This window comes from Poecilia mexicana, unplaced genomic scaffold (assembly GCF_051168715.1).
Source record: "Poecilia mexicana isolate PSO_F unplaced genomic scaffold, ASM5116871v1 scaffold_2, whole genome shotgun sequence".
NCBI classification, from domain to species: Eukaryota; Metazoa; Chordata; class Actinopteri; order Cyprinodontiformes; family Poeciliidae; genus Poecilia; species Poecilia mexicana.
In genome coordinates, this window is record NW_028263371.1 from 38,319,028 (window position 1) to 38,333,725 (window position 14,698).

General features: G+C 40.7%; 2 protein-coding genes across 2 annotated transcripts; both read right to left on the reverse strand.

Annotated features, from left to right (window-relative positions):
- Positions 1–491: 491 nt before the first annotated feature.
- gpr161b (G protein-coupled receptor 161b) lies at positions 492–10,007 on the reverse strand. Its single transcript, XM_015007553.2, has 6 exons — positions 9,272–10,007; positions 7,204–7,581; positions 5,135–5,856; positions 4,189–4,296; positions 2,911–3,036; positions 492–2,747 (listed from the first exon to the last, which is right to left on the reverse strand). The coding sequence occupies exons 2-6, from the start codon at positions 7,545–7,547 to the stop codon at positions 2,479–2,481; spliced, it is 1,569 nt and encodes a 522-aa protein (XP_014863039.2). The 5' UTR covers positions 7,548–7,581; positions 9,272–10,007; the 3' UTR covers positions 492–2,478.
- A 731-nt stretch (positions 10,008–10,738) lies between these two features.
- otc (ornithine transcarbamylase) lies at positions 10,739–14,475 on the reverse strand. The gene is made up of 10 exons (XM_015007539.2): positions 14,337–14,475; positions 14,092–14,230; positions 13,909–13,990; positions 12,726–12,813; positions 12,442–12,595; positions 12,246–12,368; positions 12,117–12,170; positions 11,897–12,046; positions 11,074–11,211; positions 10,739–10,992 (listed from the first exon to the last, which is right to left on the reverse strand). Exons 1-10 carry the CDS (start codon positions 14,417–14,419, stop codon positions 10,933–10,935), a joined length of 1,071 nt encoding a protein of 356 aa, XP_014863025.2. The 5' UTR covers positions 14,420–14,475; the 3' UTR covers positions 10,739–10,932.
- Between the last annotated feature and the right edge of the window lie 223 nt (positions 14,476–14,698).

Consider the following 14,698-nt stretch of genomic DNA (forward strand, 5'->3'; position numbering starts at 1 on the left):
ATAGAGGCCTGCATTATTGTTGACATCCCTGGTAAAGATGTACAAGAAACACTTTAAATAACTTCCTCTGTTGTTGCAGCATCATAAACAGTCCAAAGATTGAATCTTGACGTTCGTCCTACTGTCCAAAATATAAACACGTAGAGTTTGCTTGACGTTACTCGGAGGTAAGCTAAATTACTGATACTTCTCTTCATTTTTCTTGGGTCTTCATGAGTTTACATAAAATCAAGAAAACCATGAACAAGCCTGAGCATCCCCTTCATGAAACTGTCATAGGAAACCAGCGTCTTCAGTCAGAGGCTCCTCCAGATTCGCTGTAATACAGACTGTTACCGGAGATCTTTGACGAATCTTTGATTGTACGAGGTACAGCAACATTTAATATCCCGTTAAGGCCAATAAAGAAAGTATTTTTGACTTTGAATTAAACTGAATTGGCAGAGACACACAACCTTCACAAACGGAAATACTGAGTTCCACTCAAAGCAGACAGGTTTGATGGTATATAATTTTAATACAAATATCTGTATCCATAGTTACAATAAGAAATGAAGCTGTACCAGTTGAAAAAATAAGAAGAGAACATACAAAGTAAAACTGAATTTCATAAATATATTCCAGGTATGTCTTTGATGAGGGAATAATATTATAATACGAGTTTCATAAATAAGAGTGTAGAAATGGATGAGCTGCATGTACCTCTGAAAACATTTCTGTAAGCTGGCTGTGAACCATCAGTTCAGCATAATTTATTTCTGAAATACTTTCTACAGCAGTCAGTTTAGGGACTGACTAGAGACCATCTGTTAGTACCTCTGTGTCTGCTCTGCTGCTGAACTGCAGCAGTTTTCTTCTCTAATGTAAAGGATTCATGCTGAATCTGAGTCTGAATGGACTAAAAAAAAAAACCCTGAAACTGAACTAAACAAAGAACATTTTGTATAAAACTGACTATTTTCAATTTTGATTATTTGTCTACAAATAAATAAAAAAACAATATAATGTAACTGGAACTTTTACGGCCTTAGTTTGGCCTGACATCAAACTGCATTAAAGACCAGAACAAAAAAATGAATGAGATGAAGCAAATATATTTAAAGGATTTGCATTGAAATCAAGACAATTTCTACATATTTCTTATGTTTAAAGTTTCAGGCTTTTCAAAAAATCATTTGATTTTGAACATTTAAGATAAATCTGCACATTTCTACGACCCGTTCTGGTTTTTATAAACCTGAACTGGTGAGACTATGTTGAAATTCAGAGTAAAACTGAATAAAGTAAAGAAGAGATGGTGGGGTAACTAAGGCAACAAGTGACTTTTTCCTGGTGTGTTAAGAGCAGAAAAACGGGAAACACTCAGCCTTTGATAGTCTGATGAGAACTGAATTGTGATGGCTACAAAACTGGGTCATATCATTCCCAAGTGACGATCAAAAGAGGCCCGGCGAAGAAACCGTGGTTTACCAGAGTTCACTGCTGCACACGGGGGGTCAAAGTTGCCCTGTGTTGCTCAGTTTAACAGATGGGTTGCATAAGAAGCTGCAGATCAATAAGGGTGGAGGAATATTCCCTGAATAATGCGCCCCGACACAAAAATGGTAAAATGAGTCAGGAATAGTTTGGGGAATCACTTCTTTAAGGTTTACTTGGACTCCCATGTCCCCAGATCTCAGTGTAATCAGGTTAAGCTGGACAAACAAGTCCAATCTATAGAAGTCAGGACTGCACTGATAATAAAGAGCTTATGCCTGATTGGTGCATTCATGCATGTGCTTTAAGCCTGACTGAAAAGTTGTTTTTTTTTTTTTAAGTAGCCAAGTTCACATAAAAATGAAATTTATTCATGATTATTTTATCCTGAAGTCAGAATGAGGATTTCATTTTGGTCTTTAGAAAAAATACGCATGAATAAAGTATTTTGAATCAATGCATTACTTTTTTTTATACTGATCAAAGCTGAAGAAAATAAATACATTTATATTCCCAAGGCATAGAAGCATCATAAAAATAATAGCCTATCCGGTCAGTGCTGATCAGGTCACCTTTTCGCTGCTAATCCACAAAAAATCTAAAACTGGGTCGAGAAGCTTTGCTGCAACAGAACCTAAGTGGACCGTAAACATCTGCATGAGAGAAACGGTAGCAGAGAGAATCTGAGGTGAAAGATTTACTAGTTGGTTTTTTTTTTCCCAATAATTTATTTTTTTTTTTTATTTTAACTCAAACTGACCACAGCACATTAAGATACTAAAAATATATAATAACAAAAATGTGTAGCAAAACAACATTACCATGTAAGGTTACAGTAGTATAAAATTCCTATTAAGAGTACAAACATGACAGAAGAATTCGCCCGGACACTGACGGCGTTCCTTTGAGTGAAAAAGTGCCTCTTCCTGTCTGCCAGTCCAGACTTCATCAGCCGTACCACAGGGTGTCTTAGTGTGCAGTCGAAGGCCAAACCTGCAGCGATCAGATGAGCTTCTTCTCCTCCTCCTCCTCCTCCCTGTCGTCCTTGACGATGCCTTCGTCGATGCTCTCCAGCCTCAGTCTCTGACCGTCCGGCTGTCTGGGCTTCGGCGCCCCCCTCGTCACAAAGAGCCCCCCCCCCTGCGGCGATAGACTCTGCTCGAACAGCGCGAGCTTGGCGTCGCTCTCGATGGCCTTCGCCAAGCAGGAAGCGAACGAGTCGAGAGATTTGTGAACCTCCGCGTGGACTTGGGTTGAAGACGAGTTTTCAGCTGAGGAAAATAACAAGTAATTCAGAAAAACATAAAAAAAACCCCCCAAAAAACAACAGCATTCATGCTCGGTGTATAGCCATGTTTTTTCTATTTATTTCCAACGAAAAGTTGCCTGTTTTTGTTAAGCTTCCTGTTCTCAGGAAACTTAATGATGGGATACCTTTGGAATGCTCCACCTGGTCTTCAAAGGTGACCGAGCTCCGCCTCTTCCCGGATGGATTCCCGTTTTGTGAGGGGAAGGAGGAGCTGTCTGTGGAGGGGTTCTCCAGCAGCATCACATCGGTGCCTGCAGGTAAAGCAAAGAGGGCGGCTCCCTGTGATCCTTTTTATCTCCCGGCCGGAAAAACAACAAAACAAGAAGCGCGTGATCCTACTCATCCTGAATGTCAGCCCTTCAGCTGAAACATGAGCTGTCGAACAGGAATGTTATGAGGAACCAAGACTGACCTGAAGCCACAATTATCTTACTGTTATGGTGGAAATTGGGTTTACTCCAAGCTAGACAGATAAATAAAAAATAAAAAAGTTTTGACAATTTGAAGGATTTCAAATAAGAAATTGGAATATGAGGTAGAGGGAACTAATTTATTTAACAATAATGTAACAAAGAGGCTTAGCATACATTTTGTTTTGGTCAGCCTGTCGCAATAAGTAATAGACCAATTATATTCCATTAAATTGGTCTCAAAACAACATTGCTATTGTTTATCGCAATAACTTCTGGGACAATTTCTCATCCAGAAAGATTTGACATAGTGACAGGCCTATTCTTGGTTTAGGTCAATTATATCTTTATCTTTGTTAAATATGAAGTAGAACAGTAGTTTTTGTTTTGTTTTTCATAACAAAAACTACCATACTGAAAGACTTAATAAAATTATAGTACAACAGAACCTTTTCTGTTTCTTGTCAAAAACAAAAAGTTTTTACATGAACTATATATTGCTTAAAAGTATTGATTCATTCACCCAAGTGACTGGATCCAGGTGATCCGACTGCTTCCATGGCTATTGGTGTCTAAAATCCAACATTAGGCATCTAGACTGATTCTATAATCATCTGCGAAAGAAATTATTATATGAATCCCAGTATGGACTCTATGTGGACTCTAGAGCAGAGGAGACGTGATCTCTGGAGTGACGCGCCATTCCTCTCTGGGTTTAGGTATTCGCCTGGAGAATTACGTGACTGCATCGTGTCAAGTGTGCAGTAAAGTTTGTATGGAGAGATTATGGTGTGAGTATGATAGTTTTATGCTCCTGACTCACTAGAAACAGTTTGGAGTTACAACATGACTGTGTGCACCACAACATGGATAAGAGAGATTGATGTGAACATAAAGAACACCTGTAGGATAAAAGCCAAAGAGTGTTTCTTGTGTGTGTGTGTGTGTGTGTGTGTGTGTGTGTGTGTGTGTGTGTGCGTGTGTGTAGCCGACCTGAGTCCTGAGTGAAGCTGAAGCCGGTGTCTCCTGTGCTGCTTCCTTGGGCCAACAGGTGTCCTCCTCCGGCCAGCATTGCAGTCAGGTGCGGGGACATACCCAAGTCTGGAAAAAAAACAACAAACACATTCACAAAACACACACTCACAAAGAAACTATTTTTTCTCACGTTAGTCAAGTGATCACAGACAGCTTACAAAAAAATCTTAGCAGGTTGACGCTCAGCGGTCTTCGATACGATATTCTGGTGTGACATATGTTGGTGCCAGTATTGGGGTTCCCAGGACTCGATGCTCAGTTCACCACAGTTTTTTTTTTAAAATAAGAATCAACCTTTCTTTTCATTATTTTGCAGATGACTTTCAGTTCTTCCTGCCTTCAGCTGCACCGAACCGCAGAGATTCACTGACACTGATTTTGGGCTGTGTGATTGAAACCAAGACTGGACAAAGTTGAGCCTCGATGAAAACAGGATGGGTGAGCTGGTTTTAGTCAAAGCTTTTGGTTTCTTAGATCCACTATACTATGAGGAATTTACTGCAATACTGGATTTACACAGCTTAGACTGGAATCATTTACTATCTGCTGAACACTTATGCACCTTCTCTGGCTTTTGAGTCGAGCAGAGGATGAGAGCAGAAATGGATTTGATTACTTAAATTGTATATTCTACAGTTATTTTTATTCAATTTCATTTTATTTTATCTTATATGCGACTAAAATTTGAAGCAGTTTGGTCAACTTTTGTTTTTATGCTATAAAATAAAAGTAAACAGAAAAACCAGCAGCTATGACTTTGCTGCACTTATTTCACTCTTATTGTTTTCTAACTTTTTTTTATTTATTTACATTTTCAACACATCATGAGTGCACTGATAATCAGAAACGTCCAACTCATGAGAATATATGGCCTTAAAGACTATAGTCCCTGCTGCTGTCCCACCTGTGATCCTGTTAGAGATGCTGAAGAGTCGGGACGTCCGCTGCCTTGTGGCAAACGACTCTCTGTAGTAACGATCGCCGAAGCACATCCCCAGCAGCTCCTTCCTCACCGTTTTGTTCCACAGGCCGTAAATGAGCGGGTGGCACACGGCGCTGCAGAAAGAGAGCCACGCCACCAGAGTCTCCAGCTCCTGGGAGACGCTGCCCTGACCCCACAGGGCCTCTGTACACACCACCCCAACGTACGGCCCCCACGTTATGAGAAAGGTGCCGATCACCACCAGGATGGTGACGAAGGCCTTGCACTGACTCCCTGCGTACACGAGGCTCCGTCTGCTCCCGCTGGAGGAAGTCGAAGTGCTTGAGTTCTTGCGTCCGTTTCTCTGAGTTCCAGCTGAGTCGTCTTGGGCTACAACGACCGTCCCGCAGTGGATTTTTCTGGCTTTCATGCGAGCTACGCGGAAAATGACTCCGTAGCAGGCCAACATGATGAAGAAGGGCGGGAGGATGCACCAGGTGACCCAGAAGGCGGCGTAACTCGGCTCTCTGGACCAGGCCGCGACGCACGTCCGCTTCAAACAGTCAAACTCGAAGGAGGACCAGCCGAACAACGGAGGCAGGCAGCCCACCAGCGAGTGTAGCCACACGTAGACGATGACGACCACCGCCCTGTTCCCTGTGATCTTCATGGGGTAGATCATCGGGTAGAGCACGGCGTAGTACCTGGCAGGATGAAATGGGAACATGATGGAGAAATCTGTCAAACAGCAGCTGAACGTGGTTCTCGGGGGGGCGGGGGACTGTAGATCCGTAAACCTCAGAGACTGCTGAGATGGAAGAGGGCGACACAGGAGCCTGAAAGCTGCACGAACCCACTAACAGTGCTGTAATGCGTTTTGGTAAAAGATGAAAACGGCAGACAGACGGGAGCTTGGCAGGAGAACAAACAAGCTGCTGTGTAACCAGAAATCCCCAAAGGTGCGGAGGATAATTAGGAAAGCAGTGAGAACACCGTGGACCGAGAGCTGCTGAGAAAATTTACAGTCACAGCTTTGTGAGCTCCGAGGAAATAATACACGAGTTATCTCAAGTAGCTTTAAGTGCTAAATTTGGCTCAACTAAAGTACAGTTCATGTAAATAATAAGTCCTAATGAGCAGCCTCTTTATTCTCTTTAGAGACTTTTAAGTAAAATAAATGGCTGTTGATTGCTTCCCAGAGTTTCGCAAAGAATTTCAAATGTTTATTACAGTGAAAAATCAAAAATCCTGGAAAATGTCATTTCATTGTAAAATGACTCAGTTTATTCGTTGCGTCTCAGTGCCACAGAAAGGAGCTTATTAAGGTCTGCACTGAAACTTACTAACACCTGACTTTGATTTTGATCCAATCTATTTCACTGTAGTTAAAGTTGTGTGTTTAGTGTGGCTGTCCTGCCTCATTAAAGGTTTTAAAAGGTTTTTTTTTTCCCAGCATTTCTCTTGAATTTAGCTCAATTAGTCTTCCCATCAACTCTGATCAGCACATTTTCAACTATAAAAAAAAGCACCTCCACAGCATGATGCTGCCACCACGTCTCTGTCGACTCAATTTAGAAATCTGGTGGCATGTTGAAGCGATTGGTTCCACTGGATTTTATTTAGGGGTATCACACTAAAGAGGGCTGATTGGAAACACAAGCCACATATTTTCAGTAAATACTTTTAAAAACTATTCAAGATTTACTTTCCACTTAACAATTATGCTACATTTCATGTTAGAATATCTCATTAAAACACATTCAAATTTGTGTTTGTGATGTCAAAAAAAATAAATAAATATAGCCATCAAAATGTTAAAAATGTATGAACAAATTAGATTTTTCAGTTTTAGGATTTAGGACAATATAATGCACACAAATACCATCTGTAACACTTTAATAAGAAATTAGAAATATGTTAGAATTGTTTCAGGCAAAATGAAGAAAAAAAGCAACAACAAAAAAAAAACAGTAACAGATGTATCAATATCTCTGGATATCGATGCATGCAGAGTTCATCTAACTGCAACTCCAGGCTGATCCGGTACCGACCTGTCGATGGCGATCGCTCCGAGGGTCAGCATGCTGGCCGAGCTGATGAGCAGGTAGAGCAGCGCGGTGAAGTTGCACCACACCACCCCGAAGACCCACTCTCGCTTCGCCGAGCTCACGGCCACAAACGGCAGCACCAGCACGGACAGCAGCAGGTTGGACAGGGTCAGGCTGAACACGAACTTGTTGCTGGGCGTGAGCAGGTACGGTCGGCGGTAGAGGGTGGCCACGATCAGCAGGTTCCCCAGGCAGGCCAGGAGCGTGATGGTCACGATGGACACCGACTCCAGGACCGCCAGACCATCGCCGTTCCCCACTGAGGTGCAGTTCCTACTGGCGTTCATGGTGAGAGACTGGACCACCGGACAGGCGAGGCAACTGTGGGAGTCCGAAGAGAAGGAACTCAGAATTACACAAATATTGAGTAGGAAAACATACCAGAAAAGTATTATTTGAGAATATTTCTGCTTGAAACAGAAGACAAAGAGTTGAAAGCAAAGCCTTCTGAACCCTACTGACATGACTGACCCTGCATAGAGAATCTATAAAAACTAATAAGAAAGTTTCCTAAGTCCAGATGACTTCTATTTAAGCACTTATGATTTGGTATGTGTTGTCAAGTGGTTGACACATGACAACACATATTTTAACAGTGCGTATGAACTGGTAAAATCCACCAATTTAAGCATTAGATTGGTTGAAGTTAGCAAAGTTTTATTTTACTTTTTAGGGTTCTAGAGAAACATGGACGTCTAAACTGAAAGGGCAAAAGCAAAAATGCTGTTAGATTAAGGTTGATAGTATTGGTAAATATTGCAATGATCAGCTTCGACACATACGCATGTCTTTCTTTCCTCTCTTTCTCGACCATGGTTCGTGCATTCTGCGCTATTCTGCATTTTGGGCAACGTAGTTTGTGTCCGGTGTGAGCATCTGCTGCCCTTAGACTCTGTCCAACTGGCTAAATAATACATTAGCATGTGAAATGCAACTTCATACCACTTGGAATATATTAGCCAACAATTGCTGCACTCCAACTTGTCCTTTTGTGACATGAATATTGCAATAAAAACACTCAAAGGTATAAATTTGTGTATTTAGAAAATTTTACAGCAGTTATTTAAGTTTCAAGATGGGTGGATGGTGGGATGAAAAATAAATGTTTAGATAAAGGATTGCATGGATGACTAGACATGAATTGATGGAAGGATGGAAAATAAATGGGTGGATAGCTAAACAAATGGACGGATGCTGCTTTTAGACAATGGCGCAAATAATAACTAAAGCATCTACATATTTCCATGCATATCCAGACTGAGAAAATGATTTAATCAAATCCTTAACTTTTCCAGATAGCACAAGAACCATGTAAACGAACGTCTAATTTATTTATTTTTTTACTACAAGTACTACTTCAAAGATGAGAAGATGATCTCACTTTAAAATTAAAACCCATTTATAAGCCCCCAAAGAAAGAGCTACAACTATAGTTATAATTATTAAACAATGCATTACAAATAAGTTTAGAGAATCTTAAAAAATACTTTTACACTTGACCGTGTTTCTTTACAGACCATGTTCTTTAAGATTTTGGTAAATTTATAACGAAACACCATGAAAGCATCAAACTAAAATTTGTCCAGCTTACCCACTGAAGATGGTGGATTGATTTTGATTTATTTTGCTTTTCTCTTAAAAGATACACAAAACTTTAGATGTGTTTTATTGTGTCTTTCACTTGATAATCACATATTGTTAAACTGTTACAACGCAACATGTAACTCGAACGAAAATTGAGGCTTTAAATGTGAATATGTTGACACAATTTTACACCAGAAACCGATCTTAATTTCTGTGTATGTATACAAATACAACTTTTCGTAATAGTAGTAGTAAATGTGAACCCCAAAGCGCAGCGTTTGTGATTTTTTATTTGTATTTTTTTTTTTTATCTTTCTGAGCTGATGATAACGTCCAGCTCCTGACTCCATAGCGGTACAGCTACCGTTAGTTAGCTAAGTTTGGCTAAAACTTTCCCCATTGTCCCCCCCGAACTCGGCTCTTTTACCTGCTTTTGTTCGGCGCTGGGTCTCCACATTTCGACTATCAGCGAAGACGAAACGTCCATCTTGTTTTTGTATTTCCTCGAGACCCGACAAAAGCGGGACAAGCCAGAGGGAAAAAAGCAAAGCCAGTGAATGTGGAAAGCGTTTGGGATGGTATGAGATTAATCTCGGGCGGCCAGCTGTGGCTGCAATGGCGTCCTCCTCCTCTCCACTCCGCCGCCTCCCACCCAAAGCTCCAGCTCCCTCTCCGAGCTGCCACCCTCTCTCTGTGTGGGTGGTCGTCGAGGAAAAATACTCTGCTTTCGCTTCGCCATTAAAGCAGTGCTGTTATAATCCCGTGGTTAACGAATTTGTTTAATTAAATTACGTCTTATCATTGTTATACTATGTGTATTGAACAAATAAAAAGTGCATTTGATTCTTTTTTTTTTTTTTTCCAGAAGAACCACAGGCAGTGTGTTTCTGTTGCTTTGTTTATAAAACAATGTTTATGAATGGGTACATGTTGACGGAGGTATCTGTTTATGAATGAATTGTTATGCATCGCTTGATCCGTCTGGACCACACACGGAGATCATAGCTTCCCGCTAAAAGTGTGCCGCTCGCAACTGAGCCGGCTCTAATTGCTAGCTCATTACATAAATGAGGCCTGTCATTTATCAGAATCAGTTTATGTGCATAACCAACAAATTTGATTTTGTTTTCACATGCTCACAGCATACAGTCTGTATAAAAAATAGTGCAAATATTCTATATCTGTATGATACAGATATAAGATAGAGAAAAAAACTGAAGTTGGAGAAAAGGAGAGACAGATTCACTATTGTAATGACGGTTTCTATAGGTGGGAGACAGTTTGTGTTATTTTAACCATGTGTTTCTTTAATGCAGGCAAGTTTAAATTGACAGTAAGGTACAGTACAGTAAAGCCTTGTCCACATGGAAACAAGTCCTCCAAAACTGTGTTTGTATTTTTACCTTTTATAAAACATTCTGTAAATAAACACAAATTTAACAACATTTCACTGTAAACTTCTACAACTTACACTTTATTTCAGTGTTTATCTAAAATCATGAATGTCTGGTTAATTTGGTTTTAGATTGCCGTTAGATATTAATATGTGCATGTATAGTAATCTGTCTTGGGTGTCTCTCTGTTTACCCCCAAGCTGTGCAGTCTTATAAAGGAAAATTATTTTATACCCAAACTTTGCATAGTTATATGAAATCAAAATGTTGTTATAGACAAGCTATATTATTAGGATCCAGGAAAAGGGCCGTAATTCCCATCTCAAGCAAAACGCGTCATCTACCGTCTTCCAATCAGACGCCGGGACGCGTTACTAACTTTGACCACTTGGTGTCGCTTTTTCACAGAGTCAGACCCACGTCTGAGCTGAACTCAAGTTAATCTAACAAAGTTATCTCTCAAAAACGCTTTTGGATAAAGTTGTGACCTTACTACAACATGAATCAATCACAACGCACACAATCCTTTTATTCATTGCTGGCACCTTCCATCAAGTTCAGATGGATGTAAGTAAATTGCAATAACTCAGAAACTGTTTCCTTGTTGGTAAGTTTAACAATTATAAAAGTAAACACAAATTCTGCTAACACATGTTGTTTCATCAGTAGGTCCAAAATAAATTCCACGTTAAGTTTAAAACTTTGGCATAGAGATCTGTGGAGTGTAGTCGGTCAAAAGAGAAACCATCAAACCCTGGAAAAGGTAAAACGGCTGATATTAGTAACCAGAAAGAATGATGAGGAGTAAATATGAAATATCTACCTGCTATCTTACCATGATGGTCCATTTCCTATTCTCAGCCTCAGGAAAGACGAGGGAGCGGGATGAGTAAAACACTTGGTCATCCACCTCCTCCATCTTCCGGGGAAGGCAGTGCAGGAAGGTCCAATTTGGTTTGGCCACATTTCCGGTCTGTGTTCATCCAGTCCGTCCCCACCACAAAAAAATTAAAACAAATATTTGCTAAAGTTGCTGGAGTGACACAACTAATTAATAGGCTTTGGGGTTTTGTGTCCAGAAATGGTTTCAGACTTGCTGAAGTATGGGATTCTCACATTTTCTCACACTACAACCAAACATGTCAACTCGCTTTAGTGGGATTCAATGTGACAGACCTTCGCAAATTGTCACAAAATTGGAAAGAGAAAAGGACAAAATACAAAGTATGCTGTGCATTCAGAAACTCAGACAAGTCATCGAGAAAATTATTGAGGAGCTTCAAACTAACTTTTGAAAATTAACACTGCACCCTGAACACCTCGGTTCTACAGTGAAGCATGGTGGTGGTAGTATCATGCTGTGTGGGTGGTTTTCTTCTGGAGGAAGCTGAATAGACCTAAATACAGTCCTGGACAGGAACCTGCTACAGGTTGTGGAAAGACTTGAAAATTGATGTTCAAAAACGCTCTCCATTAGTCTGAGCTTGAGATATTTTGCAAAGAAATATTGCAGGTCATGTAAAATCCCAATAAAATACATCAACATTTGGTGGCAGTAACATGAGAAAATATAGGAAAAGCCTCAAGGGATATGAATGAGAAGGCTCTACAGAGTAATTTAGCTGATATTTGTAGAAAACAAGCCTCTTCTTGCTTGCCTGCATTGTAATCTGGTAGCCATGGAAATCTTTTAGCCTCCTTTTCTTCTCCTCTTCCTGGCCCATGCTGACCCAGGTGTCGGTGACCAACACATTGCTGCCATGGGCAGCCTCCATCGGATCCGAGGTCAGAACAAGTTGGGTCCCATGCTGCGATTAGAAAAAACTGGCGGTGAATATTGTTAACCGATAAATGACTGTAAGTAGTCTAGGTCCTCACTTGTTTGGACAGCCTCTGCGCCTCTTCAGTTACTCCCTTGTCTGGTTCGTAACCCTGTGGAGAACGGCATATTCAGTGAGACAGGAAAACCCATCAGAACCCATGATGGTCTGAGAAGAAGAGGCGGACCTTTGGTGTGGCAACCTTTAGATGAACCCCCAGTTTGGCAGCAGTCATCATGAAGGAGTGGAGGACATTGTTTCCATCTCCAATCCAGCTCACTGTAAGTCCACTAAGAGACCCATAATGCTCCTAGAAGACAACAGCGGAAATTAAGAAAGTTTATCATGTATAAAAGTTGCAGAATGCTGGGGGGAAATGGCACCTGTAAGGTGAGGAAGTCTGCCAGAATCTGGATGGGGTGATAAAGTTCAGAGAGTCCATTAATGATGGGGATGGAAGCCTCTCGATCCAGCTCCTCCAGCGTGGAGTGACTGTAAACCCGCGCCAAAACGATATCGCAAAGTCCAGAGAGAACCCTGTGCAGAAAGATAGGAGACACCGCTTTCAGGAAAAACAGCAGCACCACAAGTTTACATAATATAGATGTGTGTGTGTGTGTGTGCGTGTGTGTGTGTGTGTGTGTGTGTGTGTGTGTGTGTGAGTTACCTTGCCGTATCAGTGCAGCTTTCATTTACTCCTAAGTGGATGTCCTGTGAGGTTAGGAAGCAGGGGTGTCCACCCAACAAAGCAAAACCTGAAATATGAATAAACTTTTCTATTCAGAATCGCCTCAGACACTGGGAAATTATTTCATAAAAATAACACTCTGAACATACATACTACACATTAAATGGAAAATAGATCTCACAAGAATATTTATAACCCCTAAGCTTTTTCATATTTTGTCACATTACACCACAAATAAATGTCTCATGTTCTGTCTTATTGGGCGGAGAGCATCTATGAACATCAGTTTTCAAGCCTTACCACAAATGTTCAGTTGGAACAAGCTGCGGGCTTTGACTGGGCCGTTCTAACACATGAATATGCTTTGATCTAAACGGTTCATTTGTAGCTCTGACTGTGTGTTTAGTGTTGTGTCCTGATGGAAGGAGAGTCTGTATCTTTTACCAGGTTGATGCACAGTTGCAGTGTTTGTTTTCCTCCATACCAAAGGAAGTATGTACTTCCTTTTGTATGTAGGAAGTACATACAAAAGTACTTCCTACATACAAGTATTTTTGTATGTAGGAAGTCTTTTAACAACCAAAAGCTGATTTAAACTCCACACTTTTATTTGTGTGTTTTTTTTTCTGAACTGTACGTTGTGCTCTTCTGTCTTCACGATGCCACTTGATCAATAAGGTTCTCCAACCTCAGTTTTTTTCCCCCCGCGCTGAGATAAAATTACTGACAGGTGGACTCTGTTTAGTGAGTAGGTGACTTCTGAATACTGTCAGTTGGATTTTATTTGCAGGCGTCAGAGTAAAATGTGCTAGACACTTGAAGATTTTTATTTTAAAGGAATAATAACGTGTATGCTTTGTGTTGATCTAAACTGTAAAACCACAACAGGGTAACTTGAAATTTGTGGTTGTAATGTGACAAAAATGAAGCAACGTTTTGCACCCAGTGGATGAAGCTCTGTGTTTTGTCACAGGCTTGCCCTGAAAATTTGCCTTTCAGCAGATCTTTTGTTTCGGTTAACAATGACAGACAGTAAGAGTATCAGAGCAGAGAACACCACCAGAGCACATGCTGTTACGCTATTTTCTGTCCTAAAAGGCAATAAAAGCAACACAGTTCTCTGTTAAATCCCCACGTAGATGCTGACATACAAACTGAGCACCTGTTTCTGTGGACATTCTTGTTCTGGTGCTCCTCTTCTCAAATATCATTGCAATCGCCTTTCCTTGCAGAAGAGGCAGATACTGAAATAGAAATAGCATTTGGCTTCTTTCAAACTCTGTCAAGCAAATATGAACTTGTTTACCAATAAATTTAAAAAAAATGCTCCCTTTAGTTTAAATACCTGCTTTCCATGCTTTATCTGATGCTTGAGGTCCGCTGATACCCACAGCAGCCTCTTGATTTCATCGGAGCTGAAATCTTTAAGTGTGAGACAGCTGCGACCTTTTAAGCTCACTGAGCTCAAGGAAGCTGCTCCACCTCTGGAAAGGCAGCAAAAATGTATGATTTAGACTTACACAACCACGCAATTATGACAAGAGATGGTTTTTAGTGCAAATCACCTCTAAATAAACTGGAGTTGCTTACCTAAATCCTCTTTGCGGGTTGTAATAAAAAGATTTCAAACATTTTAAAAGGCAACTGTTGACAGAGAAACGATTTAAAGGCATCGCAGTTTAAAGGAAATTAAAAAGAGCGCAAGGATCAGCGACTTTTTGGATCAGTGAGTTATAGGGTCCGCACGTTTTAATAGCCGGGGGGGGGGGACTTTGCGGTTCTGCGAGTGGGTGGAGCTTAAGAGAGATTTAAACTACAGCTGCTTATTGGGGCTGCTTTTAGTTTAGCTGGGAACTGATCACCGAAGGGCGATCGTCGTCGTGTCCCAGCTGCAGCTAGAAAACCAGTGCTCAGTTTAGGGTTGGTGAAACCATTGAAAGGTCATAAATTGG